This window comes from Taurulus bubalis (assembly GCF_910589615.1).
Source record: "Taurulus bubalis genome assembly, chromosome: 5".
Taxonomy (NCBI): domain Eukaryota; kingdom Metazoa; phylum Chordata; class Actinopteri; order Perciformes; family Cottidae; genus Taurulus; species Taurulus bubalis.
This window is the reverse complement of record NC_136593.1, coordinates 12,572,385-12,592,339: the sequence shown is the minus strand read 5'-3', so window position 1 is coordinate 12,592,339 and position 19,955 is coordinate 12,572,385. Positions and strand designations below refer to the sequence as shown.

Genomic DNA, 19,955 nt, shown 5'->3' with positions numbered 1-19,955 from the left:
GTGGAGAACTGTTTTTATATTTGAATTTGACGAGTCATCCACTATTAATATTACTAAATGAAACTGAACAGAATGACGCTGAAATTGAAACTGTCAATCTGTCATTTCAACGCTGTGTGCAGCAGGAGGCATCATTAGTTAAAGGGAACATCATACACATAAATCCTAGTTCTGCTAAAGATGAAATATCAGTATTTTCAGATTTTCGAGACAAAAGTAAACAATTTAACATTTCTAAGCAACAGAAAACAGATAGATAGAATGGGGGATAAGGCAAAAGGGGGAGAGAGTTTGCATGAGAGAGAATTGTGTGTGTATATGTGTGAGTTCAGTGGCCCTCTGCATGCTGGTGTGTCTGAGATTCGGTCAGACTCTGATCTTGAGGTTTATTTAAGCTGAATTCCGTGGGCTCATCAGGACCGGGTTACAAAAATCCTCCTATAGAACTAGAAAGAATGTGCAGCGCATACAGTTCTGCATAAGGCACAAAGGCATGTCTTTAGAGGTGGGGGCAGGCATCAAAAGACAGGCAGAGGAGGGATTTCTTTAGAGGCTGGGGGCAAAGAAGGTATTTTGGAGCTCCATTCAATGCCAGGGAGAGGAGGGGGAGGCGTACAGTTTTGTGGTAAAGGGTGCATTTCCAGGGGATGTTAGGAACTTCAAATGTGTACACCAGCCACACCTCCTCCCCTGTTATTGGCAGTTACTTATTTTCAGTTATTCTCATCTGAACCTGTGGGGCTACAATTAGATATTATCTCTGCATCCCTTTTATTTCTTACAGAATAAATAATACTGCATTTCTAACACTTTACTTGTACTCCCAATGTTTAGCATTTCCAAGCAGTATATAAACATTTGATAAATGGTTTGTAACGCACTAAAATGTAGTATTAATATATTTGTCAATGAAAATAACTCCTCCTGTGGGCACGCAGCCAGTGGAGGCTGGTGTATAAACGAATGACTAAATAGCAAAGACACAATATAATAATATAAAATATATGACATAAGTTATCATCATTAAATGAATTAACAATTACATGTATTTCGATCTGCTAACAACTACATTATAGTTTAAATGTATATGCATTGCTTATAAATGCTAAATGGGGAATTTGCTGAATTTGCTAAATATTTACATTTATATGATAAATCTTCTCTGTATTGTTTTGCATATCAGCATACTTGATCATGTTTTGGAAATATAGACGTTTTCAGCTTATTGTTTAAATGCCCCGGCTGATGCATCTGAAGTCAGTTAGTTTGACTGTGAAGATTCACTAAATCGAAATGTGCATAGAAATTGAATTAATTTAAAGCAGATCATATACTGAAAGACATTTATGTGCTGTCTTTGCATTTTCTCCATGAATGAATGATTATATTTCATGATGTAGTAATGTTTTAACTTAATATTTCAACTAATAAAATCTGACTATACATCTGTATTATTCACATTTTTTAATGTTTTAAAGAGACTTCTGAGAAAGAAAAAATGTATATGGTGAAGTAAAAAACTGGTCTTGAGGGTTGAGCAGATTTGATCAGTTCCTGTTGGATGTCAGTCTCTGGTTCTAAGTCATCTCCATGACCTTCTTGATCCAGTCAACGTAGACGGAGACACGGATGAAGATGTTGGGCTGTCCCGGATGTCCACAGCGCCTCATGGGAATGATCACACCCTCAAGTACCCAGCAGTCCCTGTTCTGACACGCCAGAGGGCCGCCATAGTCTCTCTGCAGACACACAGGAACAACACTCTGGACTCATTATTTGTCTCTGTTATGACTGACTGTCATTGCTGAGGTCGGAAACATCTTGCAGTCACATCTTGTCCAGCCCTCCTCCATTATCCAAATGGTGAGTGTGTTTAATTTATAGGAACATATAAATAGCTGTATGCTCTTTACTTCAAGTGATTTTCATCATCAAAAGATTTTCTTCACCGTCAGTATTTGAAGTATTAATTCTCACCAAATAACGGACTTGTTAATTGAAAGGAATAGTTTCGACATTTTGGGGAACTTGCATCTTCGCTTAGTTATATGAGAAGAAAAAAACAAAAACAAAAAAACAAGATATAATGTGTTATTTAGTTAGCCGTACAGGTGTTAGATTGTGTATCCTCTAGACAAAACCCAGCTAGCTGTGCCAACGAAGCTAAGCTAACTGGCTACTGGCTCTAGCTTCTTGTTTGCTTTTGGTTTGTTTATCTATTTATTGGTTTATTTCACCCTTTCTTCCTTGTCTTTTTTGTTCTTCCTCTACAGCTTCTTGAGTTTTGGTGTTTATAGTTAAAGTGAAGTAAAATCAGGCGATATGTAAATATATGTAAATGTTATACCTGTCCCACTTCCACCAATAAAATGTTGTTAAACAAATTAAAGAAAAGAAATGGTGAATTAGGTAACTGCTGCTGCTCCAGGGTAAAAGAAAACTAATCTAAAATGGACACTAAAGCTTTAATGCTGTGCACACTTTTCATGGACACCTACCTCACAGGCGCCCACCCCGCCCTGGAAAGAGCTGGTGCACATCTCATTCTCTCGAACACGACCTCTAAAGTATTTGTTGCATTCTTTGTTACTGAGAACTGGTATGTAGGCCACATTAAGGACAGTCTCATCTCCAGTCCCTTGAAAACCAGCGAGAAGGAGGAATGAGTTAGCAGGCAATATGTATAGGGACATAGAGAAAATAGAAAAGGAAGGTGGACAGATGTTAAATGGTTCTGGAAATAGCAAAACCATCTGTTGCTCAATGGTCTGAATAGTTCTCTCATTTAAATGAAACATTACTTCAAGGGCAGAAACAAGATGATTGTTCTCAGGAAGTAATCTATTATCATTTACTGCAATTGAAGCATATTGTAGTTGCATGAAGCACCGCATGTACTCAGTGTCAAGTTATCATTTCTAAAGGATTATACTTGCCTCTAGTCTCACCCCATCCTGCGATCTCACAAGTCGTCCCCTCAGCTACAATGTAGCGCTCAGGAGGGAGGCAGATCTGAGAGATACGCTCATTAAATTGAGCCGGGCTACAGAAAGGAAAGAGAGGCAGAGGAAAATTATTTTGTGTGTTTGTGTGTGTGTGTGTGTGTGTGTGTGTGTGTGTGTGTGTGTGTGTGTGTGTGTGTGTGTGTGTGTTGGGGGGCACTTGAAAGTACACACTATTCCAGTTGAAGCATGACCAGCTGAGACTCTGAGGGTCCGCAGACAATCTTGGTCAGGGGGATAGTTTGCATGTCAGGCTCTCCTTCTTGAGGATCACGATACAGTGTCCCCATCATGGCCGAGTATCCGGGCAAGTCCACGTAACTGTGTACAAATGCAGACAAGTCAAATGCAACACTTTTTATTTAATGCTTTTAAGTCTATAAGCGGGACTCAATCTTAACAAAGCTCTTCCATAAAGGCTGTGCAAGAGACATTTTCAAACAAGAGTCTGCAGTCATGCTAGCAGCTCTGTGAGGCTGCAGTTAGGCACAGCAGGGCTTTGAGCTAAATGCTAATATGTTCACAATGACAATTCTAACACCTTGCTGTACTCCAAAAACATAAACAAGCTTTACCAGGAGGAGAAACACTGCTTGGTGCTGATCACCCATCTGGGGTTAACCAGTGATCCCCCACAGAAATGGTTTCCTTTCCTGCACACAAGAGATCAGAGGCCACATGAGGCACAGCTGAGTGTATTTTAGGTGCCCATGGCCGGCTGAAACACCGTCAGCTTGCAGACTCACCTGTCTCTGAGGCTTACTGTCCACGGCGAGTTCCCAGGAATCCCACCCACGATGCGCATCCTCGTCCTCTGGACGCGGTCCTCTCTCTTCCCACACTCACTGAACTCCACTTTCTCTGTGTTCACAAAAGAGCGACGTATTATTGTGAGAGAAAAAAACACACACAAGAAGGCTTGTTGCAAAAATATTGCTTCAAATTCATTCAGAAACTAACCTACTGGTTCAGTCAGGGACACTTTCTCTCCAGCTGTTTAAAAACAACAAGAAACAGATGAATCCTTAAAGTCGGAAGACAGAAGCTCAGTTTGAGTTGTCACCACACAATGCATCAGGCTACTCGGAGGATGTTGAAATAGACTACAAAAGTGGAGTTTTGTACCACACTGTTTGATGGCGCAGTAGTCAAACTCAGTTTTTGGGTCGGTGGTGTAGCACCAGGGTCCGTGCTGGTCCCCATCTGGGTTACGACAGTAGTTCTCTGTCAGGTTGCCCTCAGGATGTGTCCTCGTGTTTATCCTAGAAAATCATATTGATTTACTACTTTATATATAACTGTGTACATTATACTAGTCCTGATGGAACTTTGTAGTCTCTATAAAAGTAATCAACATATTTAACTGTTATAGCTGATGTAAAAAGCCACTGCTGATAACGAGTTAACAAAAAGAGTTTTCCTGCAGCTGTTTTACCACCATCAATAATTAGTTTAGATTTTTCCAGCTGTGAGGTGCTTCCTCATTTCCGTGCATTGAATTGTGGGAGAATACTGTCCTGTACAGCAGATTGGAAATTAAAGGTTTTTAGGGTGCATGCATGTGGACTGTTAAATTGTACCTAATTTGGTCAGTTTTCTTGGGTGAATACAAAATATACTCAACACACGCTTTAAAGTATTATGCATTTGGGATTTTGGTCACAAAAGGCAATAAGCCCATTCCATTATTTGTTTAGTGTTATAGATGTTTTCCTCTTGGATAACGTAACACTTAAATGGTCGTCGTACCTGGTCCGGTGAGGTGTGTTGACGTTCCATTTCTGGCAGGTGATCCCCTTACGAGTTTTGCGGACTATTCCTCTGTAGTTTTTCCCATTTTCGTGATAGCAATCTGAAGAAATAATTATATGGAAGTTTCCTTGATGAATTATTGCACACAGTGGAAATGTAAAAAAAAAAAGAAAAAAGAAAAGAAAGAAGAAAAAAAATGGGCTACAATAGTGAAACTCCCTCATTCTCATGCAGGATCATGGCTACCATTGAGGTTATATTCTACATATGTTTGGGGGAATCTTGGGCTTTTAGTAAAACTGAGGGATACATTATAAAACTTGGTGGGCATTATTCACACTGGTCATGTACAATACAATATGTAAATAAATAAATAGATAAAGGATTATGTATTTCTCCACCAGACATCTTTTCTTCCAAATCGCATTTAGACCTCAAAGGGAAACTCTTCAGGAGCCACGAGTGACAATAACATGATAATAGTAAATGCAAATTATAATTCAGGAAGAAATAAGCTAACATCAGATAGCATTAGCTATCCAAAGCTAAACACTAAGGCTGGAGCAGTGAAAACCTCTTTGTGTATTGAAAAGGGAGCATTTTATTGGAAAGAAATAAACATTTTGTGTTGCTTTAATGTTGGGAAAATACAGAGGAATATAATTTACAATGAATACAATTTGATAAATCCCAGTACTTAAAACATACAAATAACATACAAATAAAGACAGTTGTGAGTTCTGAATAAAAAGTCATACCTTCAGCCTCTATGTCGTCTGCACAGCGTTTGATCTGTAAGCAGAGAGCAGTCCTCATCTCTGGCACAGATGTGAAGCACCAGGGAGCCTCCGACCCATCTGGGTTACGACAGTAGTTCTCCTCCAAACCCCTGGATGAGAAGTTGCACACAGTCAAACGGATTGTTTTAGGTTTTAATCTGTCATAAACAACCTACACACAGCACACTTAATACATATACTCACTTAAATATCAGACACACCAAACAAACACAATTATAAACTCTATAAAACAAAGTATATTTCATTAAACTAAAGCAAGAGACAGAATCAAAATGAAGGTAAAATGCCTATTTTCCCAGGCACAAGAACAGCTTACTGGTAGGCTCTACCTTTAGATTTAGATCAAAAACTACTTAAGGGCCTCCGAGGGTTCTGACTGAATTTGGATTGGCTACTATTACACACACGCTGATCTCTGGTGAGCTCAAACACCTATAAATAGTCTGGTCCTGGGCCATTTAGGCATTATAAACATGACTTGCTGCAAGATATTGAAAGCTTTAACATTTGACCATTGTAGTGATTTAAAATGTCCTGTTTCTTTCACTGAAAGGAAGACAACAATTACATTAATCTCTATGATTAATTATTAAAATAAGATCACGTAGAGTAGCCTACATGTGAGTGATTTAGTTTGAGATATATGAGAGAAGAGATATGTCAGACATACAGTAGTTCTTGGGAAAGTTTTCCCAGAGTCCGAAACTAATAAATGCCGTAGGAAAGAACTTTGTTTTGTAGTTGGTGTAGTCTGAAACAGCCATTATAGGCGATTTTGGTTCAATTGTTGATCAAATGGGATCATGTAACATAATCATTTGAACTAAGTGGTGAGGGGGCGGCACTTTTCAAGCTTTGTCTGAGCACAGTCCCAGACTTTGAAAACCTTTGATTTAGAGATCTAGAATTACATTGAAATAACATACTAATAAAATCCAACACCTCTTGTGACTTCTACTGAAACTGGATGATTGAAACGCTCGTAATCAATTCAGGCATGATGAACGATTACCGCATTACAAATAAGCTTAATATTCACTTCACATCCACATTGCCACTCAGTGTGGTACCGGCTTCTCAATCTGCAGTCGCTGACCATTTATCATCTACTGTCAACTGTCAGCCGAGAAATAAGCAATACATTTCACTGTAATTGCATCTTGACATTAATATTCATGTGTGAAGCAAATGGAGCACTTTCAAACTAACTAAATAAGTGCAGAAAAAGAACCCCAAAGTACTATTATCTTTCTAACTTGTTAATTAAACGTGTTCTTACTTGCATTCGTATGTGTTTGGGTAGAAAGGATGCTCATGAGGCTGTTGGGCATCCCACTGCTGACAGGGGATACCTGATGTTGTCTCGTTGACTTTACCGCGGTAATCCTCCCCTCGGCCGCGGAAACAGTTAGTTGTGAAGCTGGAGCGTTGGCGTTTCTCCACCCGCACCTCAGCTGGAGGAAAAGAGCAAGTTGGAGAGAAAATAAATTAGTTATAAAGGTCAGTTGTGGGCTGCACAAAGGTGACGTTAGAAGGATGAGACTGTTTTGTGATTTGAGTTATGTTATTAAAGTCTGTTCCTGTAATTAAAGTCCAAACAGAAAGTATATATTTTAAATTTTTTCCCAGTCCCCTCAATGTGATGACAGAATGACTATTAATGATATATATATGATTTAACCATCTTCTTTTCAATGATCACGTCATGTTGATTCCCACTCGGTACGTTTAATTTGAAGTCAGGATAACAATCTATCTCATTTTCTTTTGTAACGTTTAGAAGATTTAAAGTTTAATTTAATTTATATCTTTTGCTTAGATTCCCGAAATGTCAATAACTTGATGTAAAGATCAATGATTTAGTTTTTCCTTTCCTGCTCATTTTTAAAGCCAGACTTAAAATGAGGATTCCCACAAATTATCTTCTGATTTTGAAAACATTGAATAAATACACTGGATCAAAGAAAAAGGTTGAACTTAAATATTTATTCTTTCTCTTTTTCTAAAAACACCAAAATAAAAAATGTAACTATGTGGTGTTTGCTATTATCGTTTTGTTAATCTATGATGGGAATGAGAATTGATTTGGAGTCGTGTTTTTATTTTTGACTCTACGCTGCCTGCACCACAAGATGGTGCTATCTTATAGGTTTTGGGCCCGTGAACTCTGTCCTCGATGGAAATGCCAACGCTGCCAGTGTCATCTTGCACAACTTGTGTTGAAATTCTGGAGAAAACACCAATGCCCTGATTGGGTTCATTTATTTATTCATCTTCTGAGGTTAAAAGTTTGGCATTTGATTCTGCCTGGGCATGTCATTCATTGTATTGAACGTATCCCCAACTGCAGAATATTTAAAAATTAGACCAGAGGAAAGAATACGTCTAAAAAGTATTAATTTAGAATGTATAATTTCATTTTAAATAAACCACGTTGCAAAAGTACAACATACCTTTTACAAGTTTTGTCAAATAAATTGCACTGCTATCTCTCCCACTAAACCTAATATAAACTACAATTTACCACATCAAAGATTCACAGAAATACAAAGATGTATACAAACTAATAACTGAATTGTAAGCTTAAAACATTGCATTCAATTAACCTAAGATCCTGTGGGACAATGCAGGGCTTGAATCTCTTGACAAATGTTAGCCACATTTACTCTCAAATCAAAGTGAATCATGGGGCAATTGGGAAATGTCACACAATTCGGGAAGTAATTTGCACAAACACCAAAACAGGGATTTTTCTAAATTTAATTACAGCGATTTAATGAGACTCTCTAATTCAACTGTGTCTCCTAACATCGCAGGAATCAGCTCAATTTAGTTCATCTCTCCTCGATTGTGCGAGAGGAAACTAATGGCAACAACAAAACAGAAGAACCGAGAACACTTTAGAGTTATATTTTTTGGGGAATTATTATCATCTATTAATCTCACTTTCTCAATTAATTAATTAATAATTTGGTATCACAAAATGGTGATAAATGCCTTTTATTGAGAGAAAAAAGATGAATTAGATCATTTTTCTTTCCACCGACTATCCAATGAATCAACTAATTGTTCCATCTTTAATCTTATCATGAGCATTTCTAATCAAGTTACTATTAAAAAAGCCACTTCTTACTGCACTTGCTGATCTCACAGTTCTCCCTCTCCATCTCAGTGTCTGTGGTGTAACACCAGGGCACCGGGGAGGCGTCGGGGTTACGGCAATAGTTGTCATCTAAACTCTTATCAGGGTATCTGAAAAGTACAGAAATGTTCATGTTCTCCACAATAACAAAACAAATGACTGAAACAGTTTAGAACACATCAAGTTATGTGACGAATTGGTCAAAGTAGTGATGAATACTGAGTACTTTTCAGGCTGGTAGATGTGTTGGTGAGGGTACTGCTGGTCCCATCGCTGACATTCTCTGCCACTGACAGTGTGGTCAACCTGCCCTCGGTAGTCCTCTCCATTACATGTGATACATACCTCTGAATACAAAGGGCAGAAATGTGACAGAGATATACATCATCACCCACCCAGAAACATTGTATTTTACAGGTTCCATAATATCCAAATAATTCCTTTTAAAGGAACTGATTCAATTGTTATTTGTTCAGAAGGTTCCTAGAAAAGACTAATTATGGGAGAATGGTGTTCAATTGGTGCACTTTTCAACTTCAACCTACTTTTACCAAAAATAATCATCTTTTAGACCGTGTGCAGCAGCCAGCAGGTCAGCTGAACATGCAAACAATGTGAAATTAGATTTTATGTGTCGCTGAAAATTACAGGAAAACATAAATCAGCAAGGGAGTTAAGAAGTAAGTGAGTATTTCCTTGGGTTTGAATGGATTTGTGTCAGTTTGTCTGTAATTAATTAGGAACTAAGCTCTACAAAACAACTAAAGTACATTTCCCTCATCTTACTTTAAAAACTCAAATGATTGAGTAAAAAATGCACTTTTTCAGAGTGTTGTCTTTATTTCCCTTCTTATTTTTTTAAAATTATTAAATTATTATTATTTATAACTATTTTTTTAAATCTTGAGACCCACAAATGTAGAGTTCCCAGCACACTTTTCATACAGCACGTATGGACATGTATCGGCTGTATTTGCTGTACCATCTTTGCACTGGGGGATGTTGCAGCTTTCATAACGGTGCTCCGCGTCGGTGGTGTAGCACCAGGGACCAATCCGATCCCCGTCTGGATTCCTGCAGTAGTTCAACTCCAGACCGTTGGTAGCTGTGGGAGTCCACCTGAGATGAACAGGTCGGAGGGTTTCACAGTGAGGGACAAACTGCTTCAGTGAGCATACAGTGCAGTCAAAAATGTTATAGTGTCAAATTTGTTTCTTTTTTGGATTCGAAATAAATGTCACATGTTTAAACGACGACTTGCAGCTTTGATTTGAGGGTGTTAACAATCACGAACTTAAAGCTATATCAATTCATTTTTTGGCAGCAGAACAATTCCATCATAAGCTAAAAACACACAATGACATACCAAAACATCTGCCACCTGCGGTTGGAAACAAGGTAGATAAGAGTAGAATATTTGGGCCTAAAAACCCAAACAATGCCCTAAAAGAGGCTGAAAGATCCTCAAGTGACCTTCAGCTGTTAATATATAAAAACACATTGATTAGTGGAGCTTTAAATTAAATTGTCATGTTTACTATCAACAGACAGCAAGCATCTTCTCTGAGAGTCCTTTGCTGTAGCCAGCTTCCACTTCCTGATTGTTTTGGGTTTTTTATTTTGCTTTCAGTTATGTTTATGCCTGTCCGTCTGTCCATCGTTTCCAGAAACACAAAGTATAAATTTGGGACCAACATCCACCTGGAATCAAGGTTGAATTGATTCGATTTTGGTGATCAAGATCACCGTGACCTCATAAAACACGTCTTTGGCCATAACTCAAGATTGATATGCTAATTAGAGGGTATGTACAACATGTCTTGTTTGCCTTGTCTGTTTATTTGATAATCATCTTAAAAAAAAGAGGTCCTGTCACTTTAAACATGATGTAAAACTGCATCAAAGACAGGAGCCTCTGCTGAGATCCATCAGAGGAATGTCTCACCTGTGATCATGAGGAAACTTGGACCACCACTGTTGGCAGGTGAGCTTGTTTCTTGTGGTGAAGACTTTCCCTCGGTAGTCCTCTCCTTTACCCACGATGCACTTTCTGACATATACTTCATAATAGAAACAAACCAATCAAACAACTCCAGCATTGATCCGTCACATTGATCTCTGTAACGTCACACATTGAGTCTTACCTTTCTTCTCATAAAGGTCACAGTTTACGTTCCTCTTCACCTCTGCGTTACTCCCGTCACCCACCCAGGGCAGATGTCTACAGGAAACAGTGGGACGCGTCTCGTAGTTGAACGCTCTGGTGATGAGGGATATTGAGGGATACACACTTACAACAAGGTATATAAATTACAGGGTTTACAATTTAGCAAAAATCATCAATCTGTCTTATTGTTAACATTAACAATACATCTTAATGTTCAGAAATGTATCACCAATAAGACATTGTAATAAATAAATACAAAAGTCTGTTGAGTTTTCAATGTGTGAACCTAAATTTGACTGGACAAAATTCTGGCTTATTAGACCTAGGCTTCCATTTTCACAGTTTTGGCCATCACTTCTGTCAGAAATACCAACATCCATTGAAAACCCTACACGCCGCCATGTAATGCAACATTGATTATTTTAATAGATTTTGGACAGCAGTAGAGCTCCATATGGCCCAATGAATAAACTATATCAGGCTTTGGCTACACAGACACATGTTAGTATGATAAATTCATTATTGGTTTTCAATTCATTGACAATAAGAAAAACCTAAAATATTACCAGATGTGTCCTTTAATTCACTTCACAGTGAGCCATTAAAATTACAGGTCTAACATGAATGCCTTACATAATTAAGTCATATAGAAGAACTAACAATATTTTTTCTAATTATGGCCTTGCTGGAAGAACATGGTAGCCTACTAATGCGTGCGACCTGCTGTGTTAAAGTAGAGGCTGGATACCTGCAGTCCAGAGACTGAGAGCAGTGGGTGGCACAGTCCTCCAGATTCAGACCCGGCAAGAGCAACACTCGAGCTGAGTTCCAGGCGGTGGGAACCAGCTCTCTGCCCTCTGAGCGCTGGAAGTCATTCAGGGGACTTCGGTAGCCTGTTCATGCACAACAGAACAATAAAACAAAACAAAAAGGCATCTGGCAGGACTGTATCTCGATCTACTGAGTCCAGGCTTGAACGGGAGTGCAGCTGCTCACTGGTACCAGCTGCAACATTTGGGCACGAGCCTGCATACATATAACCTTTGGACCAAGACGCTGCTGGTGTGTAAGACCAGAGACCAGAAAACAGCATTAAACAGCAACTGGTTCCTATAACCGACCAACACCTATACTACTACTTCTATCTCTACTACACATTCATGCAGTGCTAAAATGTATAACAGAATAATCATACTATTCACAAAAAACATAAAATTGAAAATAACTGATTGTGTTTTGGGGAATTGTTTTTGTAGTTTACACACTAGTTTACCAACCCTCACACAGCAATAGTTACTAAACAGGCCCTCACTCTAATATCTAAAACATTAGAAATGTAGACTCCTCATAACAACACAGACAATTAAATACCTATGAGTCATTTACAGTAGTGAACCTTAACTGTGTATATTTACTCAAGCGCTTTACTTAAAAAAACTAATTTGAGTTACTTGTACTTTACTGAGTATTTCTGTTTTAGGTTACTTTATACTTCTATTTTATTTCACTACATTTGTCTGACAGCTGAAGTTAGTTGCCACATTTTTTCATGCTCTTCCTTTTCAGTGAAAACTAAAATAAAAGTAAAATCTGATAAACTGAAGGATGAATTGGTCCTTCAATAAAATCAATACCATATATTAATACATATAATAATACAATAATATGTAATATTAAAACAATGGAAAGGATGAGTACTTTTACATTTGAAACTATACTTTGAATACAGTTTGCTGATACTACTCATCAAGGCAGGATAATAACATGCAGGACTTTTACTTAGTGGAATGTTTGCAAAGAGTGAGGTTGACACTTTGAACTAAAGTAAAATATCGTAATGCTTCCTCCACCACTGACATGAGTTCAGATTTATTACATAATGGTTCTCTCAAAAATATTCAACACACATGAGACGACTTCTTTTGTTTTGTTTGTTTTGTTCCACATTTCTTCATAAACATTTAAACTCTTCATAAAAACACAGACATTTAATATGATATTACTGAAAACATTGAGGATCATAAAACGTTCTTACCAGCAGCCAGTCCGACTGTCAGGAGAATAAAGGGCAGCAACAGTTTCATTGTGGTCTGCGGACGATAAAGAGTTTTATAACACTAGATGGAAGTCAGACCGAGATCTCTGAAGTCCTTATTGAGAATTAAACATCCAATCACAGGTCGATCTGACACTGAAAAAAACTCCCCCAAAAAAACTCGAGCATGATGTTACAAATCCAAGCAGAAAATATACAACATTGACTTAAACACAACCACTCACACTGAGCTCTTACTCAAACAGAGGCCGTAATTCCCAAAAACACAGCCGATCAATACTGCACATTAATCATTAATGACGAGTGGCACATCGGTCCTTGTTCATGGACTTCTTTTCATGATACTAATTCCAATCTGACGGCAATGTAACTGTAACTGACGATTAAACAAAATATTCTACAGGAAAATCCTTTTTTTTAATTGCTGTCAGAACAAAAGCAATTCTCTCTACAAACACTAGACGTCAGTAGAATAATCTTCGAGTGTTTTTTTCTTTTCTTCCTGTGTTCCGGGAAATAACGTGAAACTGCAGCAGCTGACTACAGACTAAACTGTCCTGTATTACTTTGCAGGTTAATCGTCGGTTCAGTTCTGGAGGCTGTAAGGTAAGAAAAGGCGGATTGTTTTCCCATTGTGTTTTAGATGAAGAGCTGAGCGCAAGCTCGATATTACAAATCAAATGATCTAATCTGGACTTTGATCAGACTGTTTAACTTGCCAGCTGTCCACGAACTCTTCGTTCTAGTCTGAACTGGACACAACGTCCGATGCAACACATGTTTCTGTGGAGAAGCTGTGGAGTGATAATAGGGTCTGGTGTTTGTGTGTTAATGTCAGCTGCTCACCCAAAACCTTTCAATATAAACTTTGCTTGTATGTTAATGCATTAGTTGTCAAGTGCTTGAGGTACTTGTAAGTATTTCCATTTCATGCTACCTACTTCACTTAATTAAAGGCCCATATTTAGCATTCAATAAAGGTTTATTACCCACTTTATTGTGGTTGTAAGGACAATTTCAAGTGTTTATTAATATACAGTATTTGTTAGCAATGCTACTTCTCCAATGAAGGCATCTTTTTTATTATCACAACCATGTACAACATGTACATTTACTCAACTACTGTCCAATGTTGAGGTACTTATACTTTACTTAAGTGATTCCATTCCATGCTGTTTTATACAACTACTCCACTACATTTATCTGACTGCTTTGCCGATTCAAATTGTGAACACAGAATATACTTATTACAAAACATCAACTCATTCATTTTGATGCAATGTTATAGATTTAAATACCCAAAAGTATATAGAGTAATTAAAAACAGCCCCACCTTTACCAGCGACACCAGCACTAAAGTGTTGGTTACTCATTTATGTATCCAGAGTTATAATTAAATAATAAAATATGATTTTGAAAAGGACCATTCTGCATAATGAGTATCTTTAATTTTACTAGTATTCTCGAGTATATAGCTTATTCTTTTACTTTACCACAACATAATAATAGTGTGTACCATTAACAGTGTGAAGTTAAATGTCTGTTTCTCTGTTCAGGATGTCAGCTGTTAAGATAACAGAGGGCAGTGTGCAGGTGGAGGGCTGCAAAGCGCCGCTGTTCTACAGACAGAGTGAACCTACTGAAGGGGAAGTGAGGATGTCCGTTTTACTCCTTCACGGCATCCGTTTCTCATCAGAAAACTGGCTCACCATCGGCACTCTGGAGACTCTGGCCAAAGCAGGATGCCGTGCGGTCGCCATTGACCTGCCAGGTGAGTCTGGCGGCCCTGAAAGCCATCCCATATGGAGATCTGCCTCTGATGCAGTGGGGCAACCAGGCGCGATGGGTTCCTTAACTGACTCCATGAGCTGTTTGTCAAACTCACGGGTGCAGCACCAACTGCCGACAGTGTCAGTAAGCACGCCAAATCAGTGGCCAAGCTACAATAAACAACTCGCTGTTGTTTTTAGAGCACCGGTATGAACCTGTTCCCTTCGCCTCAAGCAGTCTTCTTCTTCTTCTTCTTCTTCTTCTTCTTCTTCTTCTTCTTCTTCTTCTTCTTCTTCAGGACTCGGGCGGTCTAAGTCAGCCGAGGCCCCGGCAGCGGTTGGTCAGCTGGCCCCTGCAGGCTTCCTGAAAGAGGTGTGTGAGCAGCTGAGCCTGAGTTCGGTGGTGGTGATCAGCCCGTCCCTCAGTGGGATGTACTCCCTGCCCTTCCTCCTCCAGCATCAGGCTCTGATACGAGCCTACATCCCTGTAGCTCCCATCTGCACCGAGCACTTCACAGCAGAGCAGTACCAGAGTGTAAAGGTACAGTCTGTGTGTAAGGTTTTACTTTATACTCATGTGCACTCTTCATGTCCTCTTTTAAGGATAACTTGAGCAACCGTGAATGTCAACCCCATTTTCCAGCACAACCTTCTCTTCCTTTTACATGCGACTGACTGTGAGAGGAGCAGATCGTCTGTGACTCTCACACTGGCTTTCATCCCGCTCCAAACAACTTAAAAAACATTTCTCAAATGGCAAACCAAGTGAAGGCGGATTATCCAGGAAGAAGACGTGTTTGCAACTGAAAAGTAGTTCCCTTCCAAGTCATTGTAGCAGCGCGTTGGCTGCTTGATGTTCAGTGATTTGGGGAAAATAGCGAAGCAGAAAAGCGGTGACATGATAACAAAGTGAGATGTTGATATAAAATAACTAAATACACACAGTAGAGTAAATAAAGCAGATAAAAAGCAAGTGGTGAGCGGTAACCTTGACAGCTAGAATTACTAGTTACTTTGCAGGTTGAGATTTTGCATACATTATATAAGCTTGTAAAATATGAAGTTGTTTAAATTAGCTCCATCTTGACATTGTACAACTTTCAATTATCTTTACACATTTAGGCAGCAGTAATTATAATTGCAATTATAAAATAAGTAATAGTATACCGCTCATCTTTATTTGTTTAACCCCTTGAATGTGATGTTGAATGTCATCAAAAGAGGAAGGTTTTAATATCTCCTACAAACGGCAACTCTCGAAGGTGAGATGATGTTGCCCTAGAGAAAAGGGAGATGCAACAATAGTTACAATATGACACATTTTAATGCAGTTTCTCCTGGAAGACATCCAAGGGGTTGCACTTAATTGTTCACACACAAAACACACCTTGCTCACCTTGCACAGCTGACCAATCACTGAATGCCAGATTGATTGGGGTTAACTCAGCTGCTGTTGTAAGTCCCCCAATTTTATGTAAATGCATAACTCAATCTTTGGAGTGCACCTTTTAATGCAGAACTGTTACTTTGTCATGGAGTGTATTTATATCTGAGTATTGTGTGACTTTATTGAAATAAATGCTCTCAATACTTTCTCCGCAGCTGATAAAAACTAATATTAAGGTCTGCCTGATTATACACTTTTATTTATTAGTCACACCAAATAAAAAATAAAAAGCTTGCCTCTTATCGTTTTATGAGACCTATTTGAATGTTTTTTTTTTTTACTTGAGGTAAAATAGAGGACAACTACAAAATCCCTTTAGTTTCGGATTTGACAAACTAAAAAAAACAAACGGATTAAATAAAAAGGAGCGAAAGGATTCTGGAAATGATTCATCAAAAGGATCTCTTACCTGTTTTTGTGTCCCGTCTCTCCTCCAGGTGCCGTCGCTAATCGTTTACGGCGACCAGGACACTCAGCTCGGAGAGCGGTCACTGAACAACTTGAGCAATCTGGCCAATCACAGCGTGGTGCTGATGAGAGGAGCGGGTCACCCTTGTTACCTGGACGACCCAGACACTTGGCACAAAGCTCTCACTGACTTCCTAAATACGCTGTGAAGCTCCTTGCTGTGCATCAGTGGAGATACTCAACAACAAACGTCACACATAAAGGATTCAGAGGAGCCGCACAAAAATACACATTATTAATTCTTGAGAAATTTAGGCCACACTCGTCAGCCTGCGCAACCTGATTTTGACTTTTTAAATAGTACTAGTAATACAACTGAGAGGTGGAAGAAGAGAAATGAGGCTAAACCGTTTCAAGATATTTTGAGAAATACACTTATTCACTTTGCTGAGTTAGATGAGAAGATTGATATATCTATATGCTAAATATGATGCTACCGCTAACACCCAGCTAACTTATCTTAGCATAAAGACTTGTCGTGTTAATTGTCTCGTCTCCTTAATTAAGAAAGCCAATAAGCGTATTTTTCAAGATCTCTATTTTTTTTTTAAATATATCATGAAATCTATCTATTGTGTATTATAATTCAAAGTAAAGTTGCAATAAAATATTTATATATAGATTTTGTATTTTCAACGTAATCGAAAAAATTAATGATTCTCCACCTGCGTCTCAATGAAAAGACAAAACACCACACGCTGAAATGAAGTGAAAAATATGAACATTATTTAATAACTGATTCTCTGTAATAAACAATTTGAAAATATTTTACAAGGAGTCACAGACACAATATTTTACAAATTTTGCCCTCTTCTTTTTTTTCTTTTTTTTTTAACTTCATCTGTACAAAAGAATGGAGCGACATGGACCAGTGTCCAGAAAAGAAGGAGCTAAATCTTCCAAGCACACAAACATTCACACTCACAGGCGTACAAGAAATAAAAATAAAACAAAAAATTAATTTAAAACATGTTGACTTCAGATCTCAAACTTATCAACAGTGCTGTATTCCTATATTTTTTTTAACTTCACTTAAAATTCGACTGATTTTACTTTTTTCTTCTTCTCTAAATGTTACTTTTAAATACACTTGTCAAACATGGTCACATAGCACCAGACTACAGACTACAGAATCACATACGCACGTATCTTTCCCACAGAGACGCACCAACACAGATGCAGCGAGGGTCGGGAGGGGGCAAGAGGCTTTATGAAAACCACCCCATACTTAATTTCAGGGTCCTGTCCTAAAGCTGACCCCCTCCCTCTCATCATCCCCAAGCTGGTCCAATTCTCAATATTTTCTTCTTTTTTTTTTGGCAAAAGTAAATTTGTCAAACCACAGAAATCAGACATGTGGCCCCTTCAGAAGACTTTTTTTCTGTCGGGATGCACACACAAACGTCACGACATGATTCCTCCATGACCTGCTGTTCGACGGGACCGTGCTGCTCTGTGGAGACACACTCCCTGAGCTTGCCTCAGACATTCCCACCCGCTCACCAAAAAATCACCTTGGGAAGTGACGTCCTTGGCTTACTTCTGCCTGGTGATTGACATCTCCCATCTGGGCATGAATAAGTGTCATTACATGTTCGCTTATAGGTGTGCTGTGCATAATGTTGCGGTGCAAAACAACTGTAGGCCTACATACTTAGTTTGTGTGTGAGGACTGTAAGCGTACAGAACCAGGTAAAGAGAGGAAGTTGCAGGGGGTACATTTCCACAGGCACGTGTAGCACTCATTTACAGACAGTGGAAATGGGGAAATACAGACAGAATTAAATGGCACAGGACAGAGACAAACAAATGCCAGAAAAGTAAAACTGCATCCGGCATCAGATGATAGTTAAGGAACACTGAAAGGAGCCAAATTGGAAATACACATTTCTTAAATTTTCGAACAGTCTTTTGTTTCTCTGAGTCCGATTTGTTCGGAGCCGCACTGCAGTTACTGTGCCAGCATGTTTGTCACATCAAATAGTACCAACAACTGTACAAAGTGAGTAGCTAAGGTTCAAATTGTAGCGTGAGTCGTCCCTCCGCAGCAATACAGTGAGGTTTGGGTGGGTGTGAACATTGAAGGTAGGAGGCTTTTTGAAATTTAAAACTCCCACTTGGCTTTCAAGCATTTAATCAACACATCAATCAGGCATCAATCAATAACGAACCATTTCAAGACGCAAAAATACAAAATTAGAGCTCACTATACTTACTGCAGAACACCAAGAAAACCCAGGGAGTGAATATTTTGGAGGATCTATTTGTGTGTGCGTGAGTGAACATGAGGGAGGGAAACGTATCAGAGCTCCGTACTGTGTAACACTAAGGCATTTAGAGAGGCTTTGTTAACTATGTTGCATTTGAAGCAGAAAACACGGATGAACTACACATTCTTTTGGACACCTCTGCTCTCTTAGATTAACATTTAGGCAGACTGATGGTTAAAGATGGATTATGTTTGTTTCAGTAAAATTCCATTTTTTTCCCTCCACAACACTGGGTTTTGTCCGTTGTAACACAGGAACAGGAAAAACAGCTATGCTACCACAACTGTCGTCCCTCATACACTCCACTTCTCATTTTAAAGACATTCCCTTTGAGGGTTCTCAACGCAAACTAACACACGCGCACACATCCAAACACAAACACATACGATTCAGGCAGAACTATAGTAGTCAGGTGGCCCTAAAAACGCTCTATGGCCAGTTAAGTCGCTGTATACGGATAGTGTATCATAGCTCTATACATGGCTTTGTAAAGGAACGGTATAGTAACTCCATATGATGGCAGTCAGGTGGCTCTGGAGCAACGACAGTCGAAAGGGCAAATACATTAAGCGAGAGCCGTTCAGTGCGACGGCTCTGTGTAAAGCTATTTTTTTTTTTTATAGCTGACAGATTCAGTCTCACAAGCTCCTCAAAGGTGGCTGCTTTATAAAGGTACTATACAGTAGCTCTACTCTTATACAGCCAATGTGGTCCAAAACAAAGTGCATCAAGGCACTATGAAACAGAGCGGCTCCTAAACATCGTAATGATCAAATGATTAACTTTGACGGATTACAACCAGACTACTACTATACGTGATCACCATATTTAGTTGCCTCTTCTGTATTTTTGTTGGAAATGTTGATAAGCCCCAATCCCCCAGCAGCGAATGGTTTTGAAGTTTGAACAGCATCAGTCAAAGGTAATAGAAGCCCCTAAATAAAAGTAAAAGCCCATCCAGTACTACTACAATACGGTCATGAGGCAGAGATCTTGGTGAGTCTGTTGTATGACCAGAAGTGAAGCACATATACATTTCGTGATGAGGAGCGTTAGTAGAGGTTACTGGAGAAGCCTCATGA

General features: G+C 38.8%; 2 protein-coding genes across 2 annotated transcripts; one reads left to right on the top strand and one right to left on the bottom strand.

Moving 5' to 3' along the window:
• Positions 1 to 1,577: 1,577 nt before the first annotated feature.
• mst1 (macrophage stimulating 1) lies at positions 1,578 to 12,947 on the bottom strand (the record flags this gene model as incomplete). The annotated part of the gene is made up of 18 exons (XM_079218490.1): positions 1,578 to 1,739; positions 2,499 to 2,634; positions 2,933 to 3,043; positions 3,177 to 3,323; positions 3,578 to 3,655; positions 3,749 to 3,863; positions 3,963 to 3,995; positions 4,128 to 4,264; positions 4,752 to 4,854; positions 5,513 to 5,643; positions 6,834 to 7,008; positions 8,688 to 8,806; positions 8,923 to 9,043; positions 9,679 to 9,815; positions 10,642 to 10,756; positions 10,841 to 10,956; positions 11,612 to 11,756; positions 12,899 to 12,947. The coding sequence occupies 18 exons, from the start codon at positions 12,945 to 12,947 to the stop codon at positions 1,578 to 1,580; spliced, it is 2,130 nt and encodes a 709-aa protein (XP_079074616.1).
• Positions 12,948 to 13,460: 513 nt separating this feature from the next.
• On the top strand, positions 13,461 to 18,066 carry abhd14b (abhydrolase domain containing 14B). Its single transcript, XM_079218963.1, has 4 exons — positions 13,461 to 13,525; positions 14,476 to 14,690; positions 14,988 to 15,229; positions 16,573 to 18,066. The coding sequence occupies exons 2-4, from the start codon at positions 14,477 to 14,479 to the stop codon at positions 16,750 to 16,752; spliced, it is 636 nt and encodes a 211-aa protein (XP_079075089.1). The 5' UTR covers positions 13,461 to 13,525; position 14,476; the 3' UTR covers positions 16,753 to 18,066.
• Positions 18,067 to 19,955: the final 1,889 nt, after the last annotated feature.

Bases quoted from the DNA above. Each gene is read 5' to 3' on its own strand.
- abhd14b (XM_079218963.1), top strand. From the start codon at position 14,477: ATGTCAGCTGTTAAGATAACAGAGGGCAGTGTGCAGGTGGAGGGCTGC. The intron at 14,691-14,987 runs GTGAGTCTGGCG...CTTCTTCTTCAG, and splicing joins GGTCGCCATTGACCTGCCAG to GACTCGGGCGGTCTAAGTCA. The intron at 15,230-16,572 runs GTACAGTCTGTG...TCTCTCCTCCAG, and splicing joins AGCAGTACCAGAGTGTAAAG to GTGCCGTCGCTAATCGTTTA.